Here is a 25,080-nt window from a genome sequence, read left to right as displayed (position 1 = left end):
AGTGGAGAGAATTGTGGAATTCCATCTCAGGACATGTAAAGGCATGAGACCAGAGATTGAGGGGGTGCATTCAGAGAAACTGAGAAGGGACAGAGATACAGATAACCCTGCAACTGTTTGTTCTTATAACCACATTACTACTGATAGTGCCAGCTGCCACATGAAGTCTCAATATAAATAGATGCTTTATTTGTCTCAGGGAGTAAATTTACTTAAAATGTCATCCTCTCTTCTCCCATTCCCCTCCCCCCCAGTTCAATACAGAAAGTTTAATTAAAGTATGCTCTCACGGTGCTGCTCCTCTCCTTGAGATCAGGAGATCTTAATAACTAAAACTTTCCTTTCCAGCAAATGTATTTCAAGGCAGTGTTCTGTCCAGCAGCGAGATATGCATTTTAAAACTAAAAAAACCAAAGACAAAGCTGACTTGACCAGAAATCCTGAAAGCCCATAAATTATAAAGGTTGTTAATTTTTCAAGATGGAAATGATCTGTCAATCTAAACAAAAATAGAACCAATGAGTATAAAGACAAAAACAAATGTACAAAGAACTTGCACCAAAAGCCTTAGATTAGAGAGTCTGGATTTATGAACATTCTTTTTCTAATCAGCAACAATTCTGTTGCGGCAAAAATTAATAGACGCCTCGGCATCATGAAGAAAAGCTCTTTCATCTTGCTCAGTTCCTAGAGGGTGTTGTATTTTCAAAGAGAAGCATTGTACAATTGAGCAATAACTATTGAGGCACAGGGCATTTCCTGGGGATTCATGACCGGCAGAGAGAGTTCACCTCAGGCTGTTTATCACAGTCAGCTATTCCTCCGGAAATGCGCCATGCCAAGGTTGTTATTGCTATTATAACCGTTTATTTATTTCCTTTTTAAAAATGAAGTGTTTGGGGGGCAAAGTACCTCTTCCCTCTCTTCTTACCCATCATTGTTTCTTCACAACACTACAGGGTGGATGATTTTCAATTGGGCTGCTGCTGTGTCGGACAGTTCTAGCGAATTATTTCCTTGTAAAAGGAGCCAATCAGAATTCTAGATTTTAACATTTTAAGGGTTATAAAAATAATTTATTATGGAATTTTGATGGCATAGCTGGAAGCCCATAAATGGCTGGCCAGAGAGCACAGCTGTGTACAGTAGGTTTTTTTTAGTAGACTGTAGCTTCTATATTTATTACATTCCAGAGATTTTTTAATAGTGTGGTTAAACAGTGTTACTTTTTTAGATCGGGTCAGATGTTTTATTTGGTGCCACTTCCCAGTCAGAAAATTCACTAGATCATCTTTTCCTCAAACAGAAATCTGGGGCAAGGAGTATTTGTGTACAGACAAGACCTATTGCAAATTCTAGTCTTACTCAAAACAAATCAGTAGTTTGTAAGCTGTGAAGCTGTAAGCTGTGTTCTTCCAATTTACTCTTCTTTTGTAGAACCTGCATGGCTTATTTTCATCAAAGAATTTGCCTCCCTCCATTATTCTTAACTTATATATGGATACAACTTATGTAGGGCTCTAAATTGTCTCCTATTATTTTATTGCATTATTGTGACATACATATTATATTTATTATTATACTCTTGCTAGCAGCAAGAAGTTTAAAACAGGAAAAAAGTGACTTCTTGTAAGTCCTAGAACAATTTGAATTGTGGAAGCAGGCTATTAAGGGTGCATGCATGCAATATGTTGTTTATGTGGGAAGCGTGCAAAGTAGAACGTTTATTTGCCTTGTTTGTCTTTTTATCTTGTTTGTTTTGTTGTGGGAGGAAGAAAAACCATTGTTGCTACAACGATCATTTTTTTAAAAGCACGTCAAGGGAAAATCATATAAAATACCTACAGCAGTAAATGTTTAAGGTTAGTTGTTTTTGATGTCCAGTACATTTATTAGACTGTGTCCTTAAATGTTATAGCTCCTGAAATATTACAATACTACACGAGCTTTGGAAATAGTATCATGATTTTCAGATCCCACCCCACACACACACAGCGCCAGATTTTCAAATGTGTGTATACACGTAGCTCCTGTATTTTGGGCTGTAGAATGGCAAAATGGATAGTTTTCATATTTGAGCTGATATGATTGGTTCAATGGGCTGATAGATTGGTGCCGTATTGGAGCATCTGTTTTAAATTGGAAAACTTTAGTGTGGGTGTCCTGTGTCAGAATACAAGCACTATTCTGGGTAGTGTTGTTGAATTTCTGGATCTCAGTGAAACTCTGAGGGATCTTTAAAAGATCAAATCAGACACTGGGAAGGTTTTAATTTTGTCAGTTAGCAGCGGAGGAGCCTGTCTCAATGGCCACAAAGCATGATAATCTGAATTAACACCACTGGGCTGGAAAGAATAGCATGGCTGAGACTATGATAAGTGTCTGTGCAACTATGCTATTTCAGTGAATAAAGAGTATTTATATAGGTTTATGCCTTCCCTTGGGTTGCCATGTTACTTTGAATTTGGAATGGTGCTTGAATTCAGCACATTGTATGCCCAGACAGAATGGTCATGGGAGCCCTATAACTCTGAGTCATACTTCAAGATAGAGTGTTTTAATTAGTTATTAGATGTGATACCTCTGAGCCTGCCTAAACCAGACGAGTCATCCCTGAGCCAGAGAGTGTGATAAGTATCAGAGGCAATTACCTGCAGGTCTTGTGATAGGCCCCATGCCATTCAACAAGGGTTCAGGCCATCCAGAGGCAGGATCCCATCCACGTGATCACAAGGCAGGTAGTCAGTCTCCTAAGTGAAGCCGTCTCTCCAGTCTGTCCAACATCACTACTTGCCCGGGAACACTCCCATTGCCAGTATTTTCAATGACTGGCCATGGTCTAGCCTACTAAGGCTCCAACTAAACCTTGCTCCAGACTTCTCCTGTTCTAGTTGTGCCTGTTTCCATGCTAGCCAGCCCCTGCTCCAGCCTGCATCTGCTCCTGCCTCAGCTGGCTGCCTGGTGACTCTGGCATAAGAGCAGTATGTGCCTTTCTAATTTGGGAAAACACTGGCAATAGAAAATTCCATTGACATTTAAGGTGAGTTGTTTAGTTGCATACATGACTAGTTAACTGAGCCACTGAAAGGAATCCAGTATTCAGCAGAACTCCCAAGTGCCACATGCTGAGGAAGGGAGACCCTCTCCATCAAAGATAAGAGCATCCTTGTTCTGGCTCTCAAGGATGAGAGCCCTTATGCCACTCAGTCCTGCTGACATTTCTAAATTCAGCGGGACATAAAGCATCTGTCCTGCTGAGCTTGTAAGTTCCATAAGAGTGGAGCTCTCTAGCCAGCAGTCTCTGGGAGTCTAACTGATTTATAACAACTCAGGGATTGGCCCAGTAGCTGGCTGGTACCTCTGTGCCCATTATCCAAATCTTTAATTATCTAAAAGTGATGGGCGTCCCCTCAACTTGCAGGTAGTTGGGGTTGTATTACAGTGGGTTAAAGGAAGCCCCAAGCTCCACTAGCAAAACTGCCTTTAGAGGCTGAGGAATCTTCTTCTGGTTTGTCCCCTAACTCCTTTGTTTCTTTTAAAAATCCTAGGAAATTGAATATAAAAATATTGGTGAATGTGAAGGTAAGTACTCAGAAGACAAATATCACTAAAGCCAAGGTTGAACACAACCTTACCTTGACCCATTTGTCCTAAGCAGTATGATACAGCTTTCAGTCATGTGTTCTTATTTCTCAAACTACTCCTTAATACAACTTTTCTGATGACTCTATATGTGTGTATATGGAGCTGTGGTTGTGCAAGCTGTAACATTCCATTACAATATTCAGTTACATGAAAATTACACACTAAAGCCCTGATTTAGCAAGATACTTAAACTTCTCTCTAATTTTTAGCACGTGAGTAGCCCTATTGACTTCGAGAATAGTTAAGCATTATAAAGCATAAGCTGTCATATGTGAGTTGACAAGTAACATTTTTCAATAACTGTCAGTATCAATGAGGCTCAGTTAATAAAGTACACTATACCTATATAGTGCAATCAGATACTTAGCACCTGGAAACTCAAAGCATTTTTATGTCAGCTTGTGGAAAAATTCAGTTTCCAATTCACTTGTTTCTCTGATGTTAGACATATATCGATATAGTTAAAATTAGTGGTGTACAAATATAAATTCTGTGCACAATATTCTTGTGCAAAACTGAAGATACAGATTCACAGTACTGTAAAGACAGTATAACACTAACATTTGATGAAAGTGAGGACTAAATATCCCTTATAAATTAAACATACATGTGTAGTTGATGATAAAACAATTAAAATACAGAATAGCTCAAGTCAAACAAGGTCAAAGTCAGATGATACTTGGGTATTTATGACAATGAAATTACTGTAGTGTACGAGATCATGTGTCTCAAAAAGTGTAGCAAACACTGCTTGTATTATATTGTATTGTTTGATAAGTGGTTTGTGATCGTGTAATTAAAGATTGTATTATCATGTCATATGTACATGAGGAGGTGCTAGTTTCCTTGGTATCCAAACAACTATTCATTGAGCATGTGTAAGTTTTATGGTTAGGTTGGCTTTCCACATTTGCTTTGCCTGTATTTAGTGGTGTATACTTCTGTTTTACCTTCATTATAAACTGTGCAGCATAGCTTGCATATTTTTGATTAATGGCCGTATTCAGTTGAGCAGAGTCAATTTAGATTTTTGCAGTCTGTGTTGGAGATGCTTACACAATTTAGAAGTTGTGTGGTTGGTATGTGGTTAGAAAACTGTAATAGAATTGAAATAATATGCACTTACAAGTATTTTAAAAAATAGTGTACAAACGTTAATGAAATAATTCCTTTAAGGTCACATTAGGTTTGCAGTAGATGTAACCCTCAACTTCAACCAGAAGAAGGGCTTTTAAAATCTATTTTTCATAATGGGTTGAATACATAGAGCTAATCCAGGAATCAACAATTGATAGGGTTTTTTTTTTTGTTTGTTTTTTAAAAAAGGCAGTAATATCTAATCCATGAAGATAAGTAAAGAATGTTGTGCTACATGGATGCAGAGCACAGGATTCAGAGCTCCAGCAAAACAGTTCTGTGTTAAATTTCTCCTGGGTAATTGCATCGTGTCAAACACAAACTATCATCAGCTGCTATGGAAAACTTTTCAGCCTCAAGCTACTTGTCCCTATGAGCACATTCCTTCAGATATCAGGCCTTCTTTCTTTCTCCGGGTGGAATTTTGCAGATATGCCACTCACGGACTGAGCCCTGAACTATGTACCCTGTGTATCAACCATTATTACACCACAGGTCTGACTGAGTTTGGGCAGCTGTGGTTCTTTCCTTCCAGAGCTTGTGACCAATGGTATACAATGATTGGACAGCTTCCTTAAAACAAAAGTATTATTTTAGCAGTAGAGCAAAGCATGTCTATCTTACCTCAAGGCTGATCACAACCTAGGCAGGGCTAACTTCTTCAGATACATCCATGGGGGTCCTGATGTTTCAGTCTGGTTCCCCTGATCAACCACCATCTCTCTTTATAGTCCCTATTTCTGCAGCTCTTTTGTTCTTCTCTGTTCCTGGGCTTTGTCCTTTCTGTAGGCTCAGCAGGAGACTAAGCCAGAGTCCTCAGGGTCTGTGGTACTGACATTGTCCCTGAACAACTATCAAGTGCTTTCTGAGGGGTGGCTTTTTTTGTGCCCTTCTTTTCCTTCCTGCCTTTTTTTTTTCCAAATGCCATTGTTGAGATAACCCAATAAATTCATCCCCCCCGCCCCAAACCAAGCAAACAAACAATATTGCAAATGGTCACAGGGCAATTCCAAATCAATCATACCACCCATCCTCTATTACATTGTCTTCTGACTCCCCAGTGTGGTCTGGCTTCACTTTCTGGGTGCTGGGCCATTAGCATTCCCTTTTTGTCAGCTATTTGTAAGACTAGAAGCTCACTGGAGTTCAACAAATAAAAATATGCTAATGTTAGCTGCTAACTACTCAAAAATAGTTGCCTTTTTTTCTTAAATACACGTAGACAATGAGCTTTAAAGCTATGGTTGCCAGGTGTCCAGTTTTTGACCGAAATGCCCAGTCAAAAAGAGATCCTGGCAGCTCTGGTCAGCAGCACTGACCGGGCCGTTAAAAGTCCGGTTGGTTGGGCTGGTAGGCTCCCTGCCTCACTCTATGCGGCTCCCAGAAGCAGCGACATGTCCCTCTGGCTCCTAGGCAGAGGGATGGTCAAGGGGGCTCCGCGCACTGCCCCTGCCCTGTGCACTGGCTCCACAGCTCCCATTGGCTGGGAACCACAGCCAGTGGGAGCTGCAGGGGCGGCGCCTGCTGGCAGAGGCAGCACGCACTGCACAGAGCCGCCTGGCCACCCCTATGCCTAGGAGCCAAGGGACATGTTGCTTCTGGGGAGCCCTCTGAGGTAAGCCCACTCCCAGAACCCCCTCCCGTGCCCTGACCCCTTGCCCCAGCTCTGAGCCCCCTCCCGCGTCCCCGCCCTGAGCCCCTCCCAGAACCTGCAGTCCCTCCGGCACCCGTTCCCATATCCCTGCCCCAGCCTGGAGTCCCCTCCCACACCCAAACTCCCTCCCGGAGCCCGCACTCCGCATACCTCCCCCCACACCCCAACCTCCTGCCCCAGCCCAGAGCCCCCTTCTGCACCCTGAACCCTTCATTTCTGACCCCACCCCAGAACCTGCACCCCTAGCCCACAGCCCATACCCGCTCCCAATCCTCAAATCCCTGCCTCAGGCCAGAGCCCCCTCCCACACGCCGAACCTCTCAGCTCCACCCCCCAGCCCAGAGCCCCCTCCTGCACCCATAACCCCTCATTTCTGGCCCCAGACCAGAGCCCTCACCCCCTCCTGCACCCCAACTCTCTGTCCCAGCCCGTATGAGGGTGAGGGAAAGTGAGTGATGGGGAAAGATGGCGTGCGGGGGGGGGCTTGGGACAGGGGAGAGGCCTCTGAAGGAGCAGAGCAGGGGGCGGGGCAATGGTGATAAGTTTTGTGCAATTAGAAAGTTGGCAACCCTATTTAAAGCCAATTAATGGGTGCATCTGCACTAGAAAAATGGTTTGAGGTTAAGTCAGTCTTTGTTGACTAACCCCGACTAAATTACATTTTTGCCAGTGTAGGCACTTTATAACACCTTTTCACTTTAGCAGGTCAAGGTGTATATGAGTTAACACAGCCTGATCTAAGCTTGGGCTTGTCTACATTACAAGAGTGATTCAAAGTGTATCAGCAGTTAACCCCTTCTGTGGATTCCAATCTCAGATATTTTTTTCTAATAAAATTATTGGGGTCAGAGCTTTACATATTTTGCTACAGTAAAAATAGCTGCATAAGTAATTACGTTTGTCCTGGCACGAGTGGTAAACAGAGGTCTGAGGAATAGATTGCAGAGATTCTGCAGAAAGGTGGAAGATACACACAGCAGGAGTTAATGGTACTTATAAGTAATTCAAATTAATCTCCAATGTAGCAAGAGTTTCCTTTTTTCTGCCCTTGAGGATCTCCATTTAGTGGAGATTTGAAACACAACTCAGTCTGTTCTCCAATATAGACAACTTAGTTTGCAAAACTTCAGATTTCTTAATTAAGAACATGGAGATGCCATCCTGCTTCAAGATCTGCATCCTGAATCTCAGTGTCTTGCCGTGTTGTTCTCTGTAATCTGCAGCTTACTTGTTCTCTGGTATGCTAAGATTACCTGCTCAAGACCCAGCCTTCTATGAACTGGAGCCTGCAGACTTCCCTTCCAGATCCCTCACAAGTGGGCTAGATTATATGGATCAATCCTATTTATTCTATGTGCCACTTTTTCCATACAGGATAAAACAGAACCTCTTTGTAAATGAGGGAAAGGAGATATAACTTAACTTTCCTCCTATCTTCAGTCACCAAGAAAACTCAAAACAGAAAAAACATGAACAAAGATTAAAAACAAAACTGAGAAAACTGAACGATACTTGAAAGTATATTTGACTATATGGAGTTCAGAAAACTAGCCATCATTCTGCACGGAACTTCAACCCTTTTATATTATGTTTTTACTGGGGGGAAATGTTCATTATGTTCTGCTATCTCAAGATGTATTTTGGTATTCTGAGAGGGCATTTACTCTAAGCCACTCATTTACCATACTTACAACAAACCATTATGGTCTGTCTTGTAAATCTGTCTTGGGAGAATTTTGGTACAGAAGTATAGTGTTGCCATTAGAGGCCTGTGTGAATCTATACAAATCCTCCTTTGTTTTTGTGATTTTAGTCCTGGCAGAACTGTTCCAAAGGAAATACCAAAAGAGTCATGTTAATCCAAACAGGATTTTCAGTTTGCTTTTAATTCTTATCTTGTTTTCATATTGGTTTCTGGGTTTTACATTATCTTATGAACCCTTGTATCACTGGTACGGGGCATCAGAACACAAGTCAGTATGAAATAAACTGATCCCAGGTAGCATGGTGTGGACCGTATTTTATTAATATTTTTCTAGGAAGCAAGTTAAGCATGCATGGTACTGCTCTGTCTTCTGTAGGATTACTACAATGTAGGGTATTGTTTCACAGCTAATATTGGTATCATGGCTATGCTGTAGAATAAGTGATACTGTAGACCTCAGGCTTCCTGACTAACTTGTATTTCAAAGGCTTTTATGCATGTTTGATGTGACAGCTAGTACAATATGGAGGGCCACAACACACAGTTTCATGTCAACAGCAAAGAAGCAATATATACCCTCAAAAAAAATCCAGTTGGTTGATAGAGGAAGACATTTGTTATATACTGTTGTTCTTTCAGTCTTTGCTGCCTTGTTCTGTCTTGGAGTTCAACACACAACATAAATAACGTGTCTGGTCATTGCATGTGATGTGCCATTGGACATGAATGTGGCTTAATTATGTGCTAAATGGAAGCTGTTTTCAGAGTACTGTCCCTGTTACGGTTTACTGGAGCTGTAGAGCTTAAATGATTCATAAGAAAGTCAACATGAAAGTGTGCTTTGCTGCACTTATTAGTTTTGTACTTTTCCTGAACTACAGTACTTGAGCAGACTCCACAATATATATTTGTTTTATTTAATTTATTTCTCCACATGATAAATCAAGATGCCTCATTTCCTAAATGACCAGCACATAAAAAACTTATACCTCTTCAAATCCTAGAAGACTTCTCTGTCTTTGTGAACACTGAAGTAGTATTGGTCTTTCTAATTCTTGAGAATGATGTTTTTGAAAATGGGGGTAGATGAGTGTCATTTTCACTCAACATGTAGTGAGATTATTTTTCGGTAGCTGTTAACATTAGTTACCATAAAAACGTATTTATGGATATGCCTGTTCCTAAAATGGACTTAATAGGCATTCCTAAAAGCTTCATCTTTACAGATTTGAAATGGTTCTCCAAAGTGTTTTCACAGTCACTGAAATAACTGCTTAATTCAGCAATTACTTCTGAAAAAAACAAATAGTACACTTACCTAACAGACGTGAACAATATTCTCTGTGTGTGCACACATTGGAGAGAGCTGGACATCAAGAATTTTTGGGTTCAGTGGAGCAGTGCCAGTTTTCTCATTTTTATGCCATCACTTGCAGCCTTCAAAGCACATTCTCTGTTTATCTTATTTGTGAAGTGCTATGTCCACTGCACAAACAAAAAATAAATTTGTGCATTTAGCGCTGATAAAATTACATAGCAATAATACGTTTCACTCCTAGAGTGTCTTCCATCTGAAGAGCTCAAATTGCTTTACAAACATTGGCTAAACTGTGCCACACACCTGTGAGGCAGGTAAGTATTACTTCATTTTACAGTTGGGAAAAACTGAAGCATGGAAAGGTTGATTTGCTCAATGTCTCAAATGAGACAGAACCCAGGTGTCTCCTAATTCCCAGACCTGTCCTAAAACCCACAAGATCATCCTTCCTCTTTTAACTGTAAAATTATATGCAAATTAGGTGCAGCCTTCAAGCTCTTGGGCAAGTTATCAAAACAGCCCAGGTTTGCACCACTGACTTTCGTCCTTTAATTGTGAAAGCAGTGTTCTAGCTCTTATTAGGAAAAGATCAGATAACTCTGTTTTCATAGTCCAAAACTTTCATAAAATTCTTCCTTTGTTGGACTGAGCATTGGATGAAATTAAAAAAAAAAAAGAAAAGACCTCTCCTGAATTTCTGGAAGTACCACGACAGTTATTGGCAAATTATTTAGGAAACTGGTTTTCTTTCCCTGTAGGTACAAAACCATACCTACAGCTGTCTGTGAATCAGAGCCAAGGAAACATTCATGGCCTCCTTCTTTAGAAAGTCTGCATTAAATATGCTTTATGAAAGCTGTATGCTCAAATTTTAAATCAACCTCAATACTACACCTTTCTCATTGTTTCCTCTCAGACATGGTGGCATAACATAAAAGTTTTATAAGCATAAGTTTGAGATGCATCTATTAGCTGAACAGATGCCGTTTAAAATCTATTTTTAATTAATTTGATAACTAACAGTGCGTTACAAATCTAAATCTGAAATCTGTTTTAAAACCATCATGCATAATTTTAAGTTTATAAGTTGTCATGTATTCAGTGAAACTACTCACATACTTAAAGTTCAACATAAGCTTAACAGCCTTGTTGAATCCGGGCCTAAATGTTTTTGGAGTGATGTATAAAAAGTTTCAAAGCCAATCTTCCAAACAATTCCTCTGAGATATTTAACAATCTATTGATTTGATAAATTGCGTTAATAATCTCATGTCTAGTAATACAATGGTTGGTCTAAATATATTTTTGAATACACTGAATTCTTGTTTTTATTGGATTTCGTTCTTGCAACCATCAAGAGACATATCTGATAAGGGAAAAAAAATTCAACATTTTCACTTTTGATTATGAAACAGTAAATTTGAGAGTGATGAAAAGTAAAATGAAAATAGCACTTTGGAACTAGTAATACCATTCCAGTGTAAAGAAATATATTGTAAGATAAAGTCATATTATTGTCTCACAGATTACAAAAATCTTGTTTGGGTTCTGGCTATCAGATAGGGATTCTGTGATTCTTGCACTTTCTCATATGTTGGTTGAATTCGTGCTTGTTGGTATACTGTATGTAACGTTTCTCCTTTCAAACTGGCTTTACTTTAAGATCCATATTTAGGGCCTCAGATAAAACTTTTCCTAGTTATTCTCTTGTTTTTTCTTGAGAAATACCTTGGACTCTTATGTCAGGGATCCTAGAAGCAGCCTTTCCTGGTCTCCCACAAAGACTGCTGTGAGGGGAAATCCAATCCCTTGTGCTCTGGATCCCCTGGGGTATGTTAATCTTCTGGAGTCTCAGCAAGCTGCAGAACTGGTTCTGCCATTGGCCTCTCTGGCACATTGCCAGGGCACTAAGTGTCTACCATTTCTTGGAAATGGGGCTCCTCAGCCCACCTGCCCTTGGACTGGGACCAGTGCTGACCCCTGAGATACCTCAGTTACTTAAACACACTCCTGTGCCAGAACTCTGGTTTCAGTATAACTCTTTCAGGGGGTGCAGCAGTTGTGAAGCAATCAATACTCAGACGCTTTGCACAGACTAACACTTTTATGATCTTATACTTAATCATGTAAAGCACAGGAGAGTACAGATCATACAAAACTATAAATGCTAAACACGTGTGATATACCAGGGTATAATCCAGACTAATGAGCAGCTATGTCACCCCTGCCCTGCAACCTTGGGTACCTTACAATGCCTTGCTGAAGTGGTTTCCCCCGGGCTGCTCACAAATAGCCTTCCAGCCTGCCAGCCACACTTGGGTTACACTCTGGCTCTCACCAGCTTTGGTTATACTTCAGGGTGACCCCAACACACTGCCAGTCTGAAATTCTTTCCCCAGAAATGTATGTTCTATACATCCTAGTCTTCTCCTGCACAATACAAGTTATTATGCCATTTTATTATTACAAATAGTTATTCAGATACTTCAGTTTAAATACATGATTAGATAAAATAAGTGTATTAACTGCAAAGAGATTTTAAGTGAGTACAAGTAATGAGGCATAAAAGTCAGTAATGGTTACAAGAAAAATGAAGATACAACACTACTCGTGTCTTATTTAACAAACTATATTAAATTCAAAGCAAAGTTTTCTCACCACATGCTCCGGCAATATTACTGACCAAACTTCTTAGGTCACAATCCCTCCCCCAGTGCAACAGGTACTTCCTTGGTCCAATTAGGTATAGTGAATCGATGGGTAGAGGGAGGTCCTTTGGGTGTCTGTCCCTTCTTATTGTAGTCCTGTCTCCTCTTTGAGAAGCATTTCCAGCTGGGAAGAAGGCGACAGGTAGTGTGTGTGGAAGAGAACTGCATGCTGTTTCTTTGCTATGATGTAGATGTTTGTCCCTCTTTCCTGCCAAAGAATAGCCACTTAGCAGGTAATGGTCCATCAGCCTTGTTTACACCTGGTTACAGTGTCAGTTTATGCTTTGTCTCTGTGGGCCTGGTTTGACCACTCCCCAGACTTTTCTGGAAAACATACTTTTAGTCATGATCTCAGCTTAAGTTTATAATTTCACATTTTCCATGATAATAATGATCAGCAAATTGAGTTTTTAAATGATATCTTACAAGGCATACTTTGTATAAAGATTATTACAGTAATGTGTAGGGTGTGAACACACGGGTGTATTCTATCACAGCATGCCCCCGCCTAAGTTTGCCCACCACTCCAGGACATTCTTTGGGCTGCGGTATGAGTCCCGTGGGTTGCCCAGAGTCCATGAGGCCATCTGGAAAGTGGGCAGAACTCCCCTGCCCCAGGAGGCTGCTACATACTGGGAACCTCTCCCTCCTGGAACTCTTTACACCGCCTCTGTGAGAGAGTTTGTTCTCTCTTGCCCTATGCTTTCTCTTCCTGCCTGGCTCCTGTTCCTGTGTGTTACTTTATTTCAATCTCTCCTGGTCATATGGCCTCTTTCTTTCTACTCCTAGTAAGTTTCCACTGTTCCTACCTTCCCTGTTCCCTTCAGAGGAATCAGCTGCTAAACTGATTTTCTAAAGAGGCAGCTCACCCATTGTGCTGAGATGTTTGCACCTAAATAGGTTCAGTAGCTCCAGAGAAGCATTCTGTTGTATTGTCAGGGCTTCTACAGGGCTTGTCAGCAATGGTGGATCCACATACATATAGGCATTCCTAATACGGCATTTTTTCGTAATACACCTTCGCAGCAACATTCTGAATTTGCAAGTTTTACAGACACGGCCCCAATTCATCACAACATACATTTCAGAATCTAACTTAATTCTCATTAATTTCTGTTTTTCTTTCTGCAGACATTAGATTGGGTCAGGATCCTTTTTGTTAAAGTGTTATCCCCCTCATTGGCTTGTATTTGGTTTTCAGTGATTTCTAATCTCTTTTCAGAAGTGCTGACCTCTGAATCCAGGTGTCCTATCCTGCAAGTTGATGGAAGCTTTCAACTTCCATTTACATTCACTGGGGTTGAGGGGTGCTTGTCACCTTGCCACACTCCCCCTTCCCCCCAAGTTAGTTAACTAAATGGACATGTTTTCTGGTTTATTTTCTGTTCTTTACATGGCACAGAAGCCTGCAGTTTATTCTATTTAGTTAACCATGTTGCCAAATCACAATAGTTGGTGTTTCTCTGAAAGCCACAGTGGTCAGAATCAATAGATTGCATGAAAACCTTTTACCTTTTTTTTTTCTTTAAATTAAATTTTGCAGCCGTGTTGGTTGTAGAGAAAAGTTTTTGAAAAGGTGAAGCAAGTGCATCCGAAGGACTCAGAAGCCAGAAAGCATATGCTCTTCCTCCTCATCCCTCAAATTTATTATTTAAAAGAAATCCCATGATTTTTAAGCCTATTTCAGGGTTTTGGAGTGCTTGACTCTCATGATTTTTGAAAGCTTGCAGTTGGAAATACTCTTGGTATTGTCTCATAAAGCAGAGTTAGTGTTGTTTCACAGGGTTCTGGCCTGCTCTCTATTGCACTGAAGCAAGTTGGTTCTGAGAAGTTTATCTGTAGTGGGGTGTGGCTCAAAAATACTTTTTTATGCTTATTTTGCCATGATACTTTAGGTTTTTGAAAGATTTTAGGCCCCAGCTTTATTTGCCCCCTTCTGTCTGTTCAGTAAACGTCTCAAGATTTGGTTGGCTTTAGTGATTTAAAAGCATTCTGTTGTGCTGAGCTCCGATGGAGTGTGGCTGCTCCTGCTCACAGCCTCCTGCACTCCCACATTCAGCTTGATTTTAAGCTAGCTAAAACAAATGAAGTAGGGTAATTGTGACACATCTTGCAATTAGCTAGTTCATGTGCACAAGCATGATGATTTCTTCCTGCTGGTCCAGGGAGCTCTGGAAACCATAAGTTCTTTTTTGCCTTCCCTCCATAAAGACACCACGTTTCAAACAGCTGAATTATCTGGAGAGATGTTATTTACTGTTGTTACATGACATTGCTTAATGTATTGTGAGACTGTTAATAAGTGAAGTCTTAACATGCTTGCCATATTTATAATGTGTCCTGTATTAATTCCTGTTTCAGCATAGATTGGCAGAAAAGTGCTGAAACGAATATTGTGATATGCAAGTTGAGACCTCCAGTACTAATGATGCATTCATTTCCCTTGCAGGTCGTTTGTATTCGCTCTACGTGGAACGCACTCTCACCAAAGTTGAGCTGTGACACCCGTCCACTCATTGTAAAAACACTGAACGAATTGTTTGGCCTGGTTCCTTCATTAACAGTGAATACAAATGAGTATGAGGTCTGTGTCCCAGATCTAAAGTGTATTTTTTCTCTTAGTGGCAGCTTTAAATGTGTCTGCTCATTTAGGGATGTTCCAAGTCACTCTCCTGACTTATAATTAGTTGTATCTTTACATTTAAATAGCACTTTGTTTTCAAAGGGCTTTAGAAGCATTAGCTACTTAATCCTTAATAAGTACATACCTGTTAACCTCCCACCACTGCAGAGCTGGAGAGGGGCTCCCTTCCCTCAGAATCCTGGACACGTAGTCAACGATGTTCTCTTTGTGGTACAAATAAAGTTTTGGGGCTTTTTTGAAGTAATATTTTCAGTTGCTCCCTCCTCCCCCTTTTTCCCAATGTGACCAATAAATGAATGTGAGGATGGTGGCAGCCATTTCCTCTGGTAATTGAGTGACACAAGGGGTGGTTTTGTCTTATAGCTGCCACAGACTTAGGAATGAATGAAGGGTTGAGCTTTTGTCTAGATGCATGTGTGCCTCTCTGCTCATCCTGATTTTTGTGACAGGGCGTGGAGAAGAACAGGATAGCCATAGAGCTCCACTGAGGATTGAATATGGGGTGTACTATCAACAGCACTTGGATACAAATATGATAGGTGCCCTAGGAATACTTCAGATAGATCAGCATGTTGATGATATACAGTTGTGTACCTCTTGCCCTACAAGAGGATTGTTGGGGATTAGTCCTGCTTTGAGCAGGGGGTTGGACTAGATGACCTCCTGAGGTCCCTTCCAGCCCTGATATTCTGTGATTCTATGAAACCTTGTTAGCTCAGTCTACACCAGAACAGTGCTTTGGTTCTGCCACTGAGCTGTATCCCTTCCACAGCCCTGGGAAAACAGATGTTTCAGTAGTGGGTGTAGCTTGTCTATAAGAGATGGCTCTCATTTCCTTCGTAGAAGTATAATTCCCAGGCAGGTTGCCAGATTAAGCGTTTTGGCATTTTATTTTCAGCCATTCAGCAGTGTATGGAAAGCCACCTGTGCTTTTGTAACTACTCAACCCTCTTAACAAAACTTTTATCAAATCTTTTCCTTTGCTTCTATTTCTTTTCAAATGCAGACGTTCCACCGTTATGCCTTATATTGGCAAGTTACTGTCCTGTTGCTGTTGTGACCTCTAGACAATAGAACTCTCATCCCTTTGATATCTGTTCAATTCTTTCTCTTCCCACTTTTCTTTTTCATATATGTTGTTTTATTTTAACAGCTGTTAGCCATTTCATAGAGAACCTTTCCACTTTTTCTCCTACTTTGGAGTATCCGCTGTGTTTGGCTTTGGTTTTGAGGTTGGAGGGGTGGGGTTTTTTTAAATTATACTATTACTTTCATTGTGTTCGATCATGTTTTTTTCTTGTATTAAGTTTTACATCCCATCAGAACAAGTCTGAGTGCACTTTGAGCATTTAATAGGCCAATACGAGGTGGGCAAACTACGGCCCTGGGCCGCATCCGGCCCTTCAGATTTTTTAATTCAGCCCTCGAGTTCCCATCGGGTAGAGGGGTCTGGAGCTTGCCGTGCTCCAGCCAGGGAGCGAGGTCGGGGGCTTACCCTGCTCTGTGCGTACCGTGGCTCCCAGAAGCTGTGGCATGTCCCCCCTCTGGCTCCTACATGTAGGGGCAGCCAGGGGGTTCCGTATGCTGCCCCTGCCCTAAGCATCACCCCCGCAGCTCCCATTGGCTGGGAACTGAGGCCAGTGGGAGTTGTGGGGGTGGTGCCTGTGGATGGGGCAGTGTGCAGAGCTGCCTGGCCGTGCCTCCACGTAAGAGCCAGACAGGGGACATGCTTGAGGTAAGCGCCACCCGGAGCCTGGACTCTGTCCCCCTCCTATGCTCCAACCCCCTGCCCCAGCCCGGATCCCCCTCCAAACCCGTCAGTCCCAGCCCGGAGAACCCTCTTACACCCCCAACCCCTCATACCCAGCCACATCCCGGAGCCTGCACCCCCAGCTGGAGCCCTCACCCCCCACCCCAACCTCCTGCCCCAGCCTGGAGCCCCTTCCCACACCCTGAACTTATTTCTGGCCTAACCCCAGAGCCCGCACCCCCAGCAGGAGCTCTCACCCAGTCCCACACCTCAGCCCCCAATTTTGTGAGCATTCATGGCCTGCCATACAATTTCTATACCCAGATGTGGCCCACGGGCCAAAAAGTTTGCTCACCCTTGGGCTAATAAATCAAAGGATAGGTGTGAAAATCCACCCTGAGTCTCCTGCAGTGACATTTTTTGCTAAACTATTTTTGCTTGTGCATACACTCTCTTTCTCTGTTTGCTCTTCCATGTAGACAGACTTTAAAAGATGAGAGCCCCCATCCTGCAAATGCAGGCATTGACTTCACGAGACTACATGCATTCTTAAAATTAAGCACATACATAAGTGTTTGCAGGACTGGAGCCTTGGTTTGTATTTTTATAGAATAGTTTCTACCACCTAAAGTATTATAAAGATGGAGATAATCTAAGATACAGTATCTAGGTATTTTTACTGCAGCCATCTCCATGGTATCTAAGTGCCTCACTGTAAAAAATCCATAATGCTGAATGTACAGTACATTTTCAATTGCTGATAACTGCTGATAACTCCTTGCTTCAGTTTTGTCCATATAACTTACTTAAATAGAAACTGAATAGCCCAGTGTGCCTGTCTATAACTAACTATTTTTTAAATTTTATAGAAATTTAAAGCTCAAGTTGTCAGCTCACTTTGGAGCCACACTCAGAGCAAGGTAAGTGAGGTGCCAGGAAAATGTTAATTAAGGTGGGCAGTGGGATACATTAAGGATTCCCCTCGTACCTCTTTGAAGATATTGGTACCAGTGTCATTTATTTATTTATTTTCTGCAATATTTTCTTGCCTGTCAGTGCTGAGTTCTTTCACTGATCTTGGTGTTTGTGAAGGGAGGTAGACTGACAACCTTGGAGACAAATTTTTCTGCTTCTCCTCAGAGCCAGGACAGTGCAGTCAAAACCACTTGAAGCTTCCCCATATTGCCTGCATTTCCCCTATATGTCTTAGCCTTGGTCTGGTGGTGTCCACTCTTAGAGTGAGAGGATTTCCATTAATAATAGATCTCTCTGTTGAGACTACCAACAAGGGTGTTGATTTTGATAGTGGATTTCCCCCAATTGTGCTTTATTGATTGAGTATAGGCTTCACAGGAGACTTCATTACATATAACAAAGACATTCATAAGAGTTCAGCACTCAACTGTTAGTGGATAAACTCTCTTAGTTTAGGGGATAACCAAATGAGTTCTGTCTCCACTATGCAGCAATAATGCCTTCTATGCTTGTGATATTTTTTTTCTAGGATTCCACTGTAGCAATTTCAGCATATAAATCTCTGTCAGAATTTGGTTCTGAAGAACACACCATCCTTCATCTTCCTGAACAGGTAGACATTTTGTACTTTAAAGAGTGAGAGTATGTGCCACTTCTTTAGAAATGAAATGGAAAAGGAAAGAGCAGAACCACAGGAAAGGAGAGGAATACTTGTTCACTAGCCCAGATGAACTAACAAACAGCAGAATCAGAAGCAAAATGACCCACCTTAGCGATGTAGCTGGTTGTTGCTCCTCAGTAAAAGGGACAGTTACCAGAGAGTGCTGGGATAAGCTCCTGAGAGAGGGAGAATGCTAACTGAACAGTTCAGTGATGCCTTTGTGATCAGAGAAAAGGCAAGTTTTATTACTTCATTCATTAGTAAGTGGGGCTACACAGGTGAGAGAGGGTCCTTGATTTGTATCTTTTGTTATTCTGAGAGTGTTTGGGACCAGGCTTTGAATTATAGGGAAGTTGTTAGAGAGACAGACTCTGTTGGAAGTTGTATCAAAGTAATAATCCCTGAGCTCATGCTTAATACCCAGGCCGGCTCCAGCTTTTTTGCTGCCCCAAGCAGCGAAGGAAAAAAAAAAAAACTGATTGAGCCGCCGCCAAAGTGGAAGAGAGGGACTGAAGGACCCGCTGCCGAATTGCCGCCGGAGATCCAGATGTGCTGCCCCAATAATGGACGGAGTGCCGCCCCTTTCTACTGGCCGCCCCAGACACCTGCTTCCTTTGCTGGTGCCTGGAGCCAGCCCTGCTTAATACCTCAGTTTGAGACAAACTTGCCTATTTAGGTAGTAGGTGTTTGTTTTGAATCAAGATAAAATCTTGATCTGTAAAAGCAGCAAAGAGTCCTGTGGCACCTTATAGACTAACAGACGTATTGGAGCATGAGCTTTTGTGGGTGAGTGTCATGCATCCGACGAAGTGGGTATTCACCCATGAAAGCTCATGCTCCAATACGTCTGTTAGTCTATAAGGTGCCACAGGACTCTTTGCTGCTTTTACAGATAAAATCTTGTCTTCCTGTGTTCCATATACTTTTAAGGTACTTTTCCTCCTTTTGGGGGGAGGCAGGTGGAAAGAAAATTATGTTGTTTGTTTCATGGCTTTATGTGTATGTAAAGGACTGTTTCCTCTTACATTTTACCCTGCAAAATTCCTAACTCAATACATGTACACAGTGGAAGAGTACACGGAGACTCTCATGTAAGGTTATCTATATGAGAGTGTAGGAAGTAATGGGTAATCACTACTACTTTATGGTTCTGGTAAATACTTCTGTATGTTTCGATTTCCTACATTATTACATAATTGGCTCCATATGGTGCTATGGCTGTATATCATGAAAATGTAATCAACAGATTTTTTTAAGAGAGACCATACTTTATGGAAACTTGTGAAGAAATGTTCAGTGAATACCTGATGAAGAGCTCTGTGTAAGCTCGAAAGTTTGTCTCTCTCACAAGCAGAAGTTGGTCCTATAAGAGATATTACCTCACCCACCTTGTCTCAGGGGTCGTCTACACTACTGCATTATATTGGCGCAGCTGCCCCATGTCCAGTGAAGACATGTTATACCGAGGGGAGAGCACTCTTCTGTTGGCATAATTACTGCACCTCAATGAGAGGCAGGAGCCTGGTTATCAGGAGAGCATCTCCTGCAGACATAGCGTGGTCTGGACACTGCTTTAAGTTAATGTAATTTATGTCACTCGGGGGTGTCATTTTCACACCCCTTAGCAACATAACTTACATCAACTTAAGTGGTAGTGTAGACAAGCCCTTAGTGAACACCTACAAATGAAAAGGGAAGGCATTTTGTCACAAAAAAAGAAGATACAAATTAAGGACAGATCTCTAAATGCTAGTGCAATAATAATAAATCTCTGTGTGCTGGCACATAGGCAATATCCTGGTAATTGAACCTGGTATAATGTCCCATCAGAAAATGTAGAAGATTAGTAGGTTTGTTTATTTAAAGGCTTAATCAGTTAGAAACATGTTGCAGATTTTAGTGTAATGAAAAGAACTAAAAACACTTTTGTTCCTATTAGAAATGTGCTTTATAGGTTGAATATCAATACGAACATAAAATATTTTCTTTTCCTGAAATGTTACAGAAGGGTCAGACTAAGTCAAATCCAAGGCCCGCTAGTACTACAGATACTTCCATTCAGTCCACAAATGCCTTGATTATTTTTTACCACTAATGATATTTTGGAATTTATATGGCTCACTGCTTTTATAAGCCTATTGTGATCTAGATATTTTGGAATTTATATGGCTCACGGCTTTTATAAGCCTATTGTGATCTATATACACTCTTCAGCCTGGTAGAAGAAAGACATTCAGTTGATCAGTTTCAAGACTTAATTTCATTAACCTGGAGGGCATTCCTTACTGAAATAAAAAAAACAGGAGTACTTGTGGCACCTTAAAGACTAACAAATTTATTTAAGCATGAGCTTTCGTGAGCTACAGCTCACTTCTTCGGATGCATAGAATGGAACACACAGACAGGGGATATTTATACACACAGAGAACATGAAAAGGTGGAAGTATGCATACCAACAGGCAGAGTCTAATCAATTGAGATGAGCTATCGTTAGCAGGAGGAAAAAAACTTTTTGAAGTGATAATTAAGATGGCCCATAGAAGGTGTGAGGAGAACTTAACATAGGGAAATAGATTCAATTGGTGTAATGACCCAACCATTCCCAGTCTTTGTTTAACCCACAGTTAATAGTATCTAGTTGTGAAACAACACTAACTCTGCTTTATGAGACAATACCAAGAGTATTTCCAACTGCAAGCTTTCAAAAATCATGAGAGTCAAGCACTCCAAAACCCTGAAATAGGCTTAAAAATCATGGGATTTCTTTTAAATAATAAATTTGAGGGATGAGGAGGAAGAGCATATGCTTTCTGGCTTCTGAGTCCTTCGGATGCACTTGCTTCACCTTTTCAAAAACTTTTCTCTATAACCAACACGGCTGGAAAATTTAATTTAAAGAAAAAAAAAAAAAAGGTAAAAGGTTTTCATGCAATCTCTTGATTCTGACCACTGTGGCTTTCAGAGAAACACCAACTATTGTGATTTGGCAACATGGTTAACTAAATAGAATAAACTACAGGTTGGGAGGCTGTCTTGGGAGACAAGCCAGTCCTCGCTTATAGACAGCCTCCCAACCTGAAGCAAATACTCACCAGCAACCGCACACCATACAACATAAACACTAACCCAGGAACCTTTCCTTGCAACAAAGCCCGATGCCAGCTCTGTCCACATATCCATTCAAGTGACACCATCATAGGACCTAATCACATCAGACACGCCATCAGGGGCTCATACACCTGCACATCTACCAACGTGATATATGCCATCATGTGCCAGCAATGCCCCTCTGCCATGTACATTGGCCAAACCGGACAGTCTCTACGCAAAAGAATAAATGGACACAAATCTGACATCAGGAATCATAACATTCAAAAACCAGTGGGAAAACACTTCAACCTCTCTAACCACTCAGTGACAGACTTGAAGGTGGCAATTTTGCAACAAAAAAACTTCAAAAACAGACTCCAAAGAGAAACTGCTGAACTTGAATTAATATGCAAACTAGATACTATTAACTGTGGGTTAAACAAAGACTGGGAATGGTTGGGTCATTACACCAATTGAATCTATTTCCCTATGTTAAGTTCTCCTCACACCTTCTATGGGCCATCTTAATTATCACTTCAAAAAGTTTTTTTCCTCCTGCTAACGATAGCTCATCTCAATTGATTAGACTCTGCCTGTTGGTATGCATACTTCCACCTTTTCATGTTCTCTGTGTGTATAAATATCCCCTGTCTGTGTGTTCCATTCTATGCATCCGAAGAAGTGAGCTGTAGCTCACAAAAGCTCATGCTTAAATAAATTTGTTAGTCTTTAAGGTGCCACAAGTACTCCTGTTTTATTTTGCGGATACAGACTAACACGGCTGCTACTCTGAAACCTTACTGAAATAGTGATCCTTATCTTTGTCACACTGGACCTTGAAACTAAACATGGATTAAGAGGCAATGTTCATTTCTATTTTTATTTTTATTTTGTTTTGTTTTATTGCTGCCTTTGTCATCCTTCAGGCAAGACCAGAAGTTGGTCCATCAGAAGAGATGGACATAAATGAAGACGAGGAGAAGGAGGTGGATCTTTCTGTTCCTGGCTCTTCATATATCAAACTGTTGTCGCTAACTCTTCCTTCTGTTTTGCCAGGTAGAGCACTTTCATAAGTGGAAGCTTCTATACAGCTTTAGAATCTGAGTGATGCCATATGGGTATAGAGGTCTACCTGTATGAAGAGACTTGTGGGATTGAGACCTTATTTTGTTTATCTTCCATACAAATTATATCCTAAAACACTTCACCAATTTAAATAATAGTGACATTAAGAGCTCCTGGCAGTGAATAAAGATGTTTTCAAGGATATTACTTAAGAATTCTTGTTGTAAATGCTATTCATTTTTTCTCTTTTCTGTAGTTATATAATTGGTTACAAGTTACTATATTTCAAATACTTGTTAGCTAATTATGATATAGGCCTAACATAGAGAACTGAAGGACAACATTTTAAGGCAATTCTGAATTTTGAACGAAAGTAAAACAGCAGGAAATAGATTTATAAATCCTGTAACTTTGTATTTGCTTCATGTAAGTTATACTCTTTGATATTTTTTCCAGATAATGTATATGTGAAGAGGGTGCATAGTGCTCTGAATAACTTAAAATCAAATCATTAAGTAAAATCAAATATTAAGACATTATGCAGTATAAAACATAGTTAATTAATAAAGGTGTGAATATGAAAAATAAGAGTAACAATAAGCATTAGTGAGACTTAAATAGGTATAAAGAGATACTCCCATGGCTGACAGGTTCATTTTGATATCTGTACAACTGATTCATCTTAAAAATAACTCTTATTTTTAAAATGTTCACTTAATTATAGTGTTAATGCTAGCTATCCACTAGAGTCAGCAGTGCAACAGTCACAGGACTGTAAGCTCCTTAGGACAGGAACCATCTCTTTTTATGTGTTTGTACAGTTCCTAGCACAGTGAGGTCCTAGTATATGAATGTGGTCCCTAGATACTACCTTAGTATAAATAATACATCTTTATGTACTATTTCTTTTATGGGAACTTCTCCCACTTGCATCTGGGGAAGGAGACCATCTTCTGGTCCTCAAGTCCTTTCATTAGGAATCAATTAGGATTGACTGGGACCTGTGTGGACTCTCAAGGAGGTATCAGACTGGAGGATATATGCTGCTTCCATGTGGGGAAGCACTTTCCATACTCTGAATGTAAGGCATTAGTCCGCTTAGGAAACTTTACAGGGAAACCCCAAGTAAGCCATTTAAACTAATGAGAGCAGTCCTTGCTGTCAAAGACACAAAGCTGGGCAAGTACGCCCGGAGTGACGTTGTTTAGCTTAACAGGAGGCCAGGAAAACTGAAAATAAGAATTTTTTAAAAAGGGCTATTTGTAGAAAAGGGCTATTTGTACAATAGTCAGGGCTATTGACATGGATGAACAACTCTAGTGATGGAGTAAGATATTGGGTGCCCAAAACAATGATAGAGATCTCTCAGAGACCACTAAATCTTGTGTACAGATGAGGTTGTGGAACCTGGTCTAATTGAACAGCTGTTAAATGTTACCAAGATCATTTGCAGTTTCCTTGCTGCTGGCTAAGATGGCAACCCATGGGAAGGTATAGACCAGCAATCCCTATTTCCCTGATGTCCTTGCTAATGAGTACCAAGTTGACTGGAGCTTCCAGAGGATGATTTTTACGAGCTCTGGCTGAGACCTCTGTTCTCCTTGGGCTTCTCTGGATGATTCCCTTAACTCAGAACTTTCTCTTCTCACCTTCCCCTCCCCTCTCTTTGTGGGGGAAATTCTTTCCTAGCCTCCATTTGCCACTTCTGGAGGAGATGAATTCTCACTGAGAGAAGAAGAATCATAGATTATTAGGGTTGGAAGGGACCTCAAGAGATCATCTAGTCCAACCCCCTGCTCAAAGCAGGACCAATCTCCAAATCCCTAAATGGCCCCTTCAAGGATTGAACTCACAACCCTGGGTTTAGCAGGCCAATGCTCAAACCACTGGTAACTGGAGCTAAATCCAGAGTTCCAATCAAAAGCCAGTTTCTCTCCTGGACTTCATGTTGAATGTGGGATTGTCTATCCATGAGCCTTCCTCTGCTCTGGAGGGCAAAAATGTCTTTGCTCACAAACAAATCCATTGGGGTTACCTCAGTTACACAGCTGAAAGGAAAAATACTAATAAACCCATAGACTTTTTGCAACAGAATCATACCACACTTCTTATTTACTCTCTTAGCATCTACATTTGTGTGAGCCAACGGAAACAGAAATTGGGAAAACTTCACTTCTCTGAGCTCCTTGGGGCCCAGCAACACTGTCAATTTCAGCTGCTAAGCTGTGTTATCTCTGTACTCCCATTGCTGGCTCTGTTTCTGTGAGGACAGAAAGAGAATCAGCAATGGGAGTAGAGAGATAATACCATCTGCAAACACAAAGCATCCATGTTTTCATTAAACCAATTTAATCCTTGATTGTTATTTGGTGGGTGTCATATGCAGTCTAGAAACTTGTACCTTTTTTAAAAAAAAGTTCATCCCATACAACACAATGTCATGTATGTACATTTTAAAGGACAGCAGTTGAATCCATTTTTTTCTTATTCAGTCAGTGGTAGATGTATAGTGCCTGTTTTTCTTCGGGTTTGTACCAGCCCTTAAAGTATGATTCATTATCATTTGCTTCAGCATCAGGTGGTCTTTCATGAAGTTTAGCTAGGTTTCCCTGTTTGGTTTATGCCTGGCATTCTGGATCGTTAGGTTGCATTTATTTGCTATTGTGATTAGAAATAGCAAACTCATTGATAGGCATTTTGAAAGCAACAAGTTCTTTGTTATAACCAG

General features: G+C 40.8%; 1 protein-coding gene across 3 annotated transcripts in view; it reads left to right on the top strand.

Annotated features, from left to right (window-relative positions):
* Window positions 1-25,080, top strand: part of FOCAD (focadhesin) — a 191,039-nt gene that overhangs the window by 99,186 nt on the left and 66,773 nt on the right. For all 3 annotated transcript variants that reach the window (XM_039544825.1, XM_039544826.1, XM_039544827.1), the window contains exons 16-19: window positions 14,617-14,751; window positions 17,431-17,481; window positions 18,066-18,149; window positions 22,214-22,343. In XM_039544825.1, coding sequence (XP_039400759.1) covers window positions 14,617-14,751; window positions 17,431-17,481; window positions 18,066-18,149; window positions 22,214-22,343 — 400 coding nt within the window. The remainder of the gene's footprint in view (window positions 1-14,616; window positions 14,752-17,430; window positions 17,482-18,065; window positions 18,150-22,213; window positions 22,344-25,080) is intronic.

The sequence above is a fragment of the Mauremys reevesii genome, linkage group 6, assembly GCF_016161935.1.
Source record: "Mauremys reevesii isolate NIE-2019 linkage group 6, ASM1616193v1, whole genome shotgun sequence".
Taxonomy (NCBI): domain Eukaryota; kingdom Metazoa; phylum Chordata; order Testudines; family Geoemydidae; genus Mauremys; species Mauremys reevesii.
The sequence above is the reverse complement of the archived record's forward strand: the minus strand, read 5'-3'. Positions and strand labels throughout refer to the sequence as shown.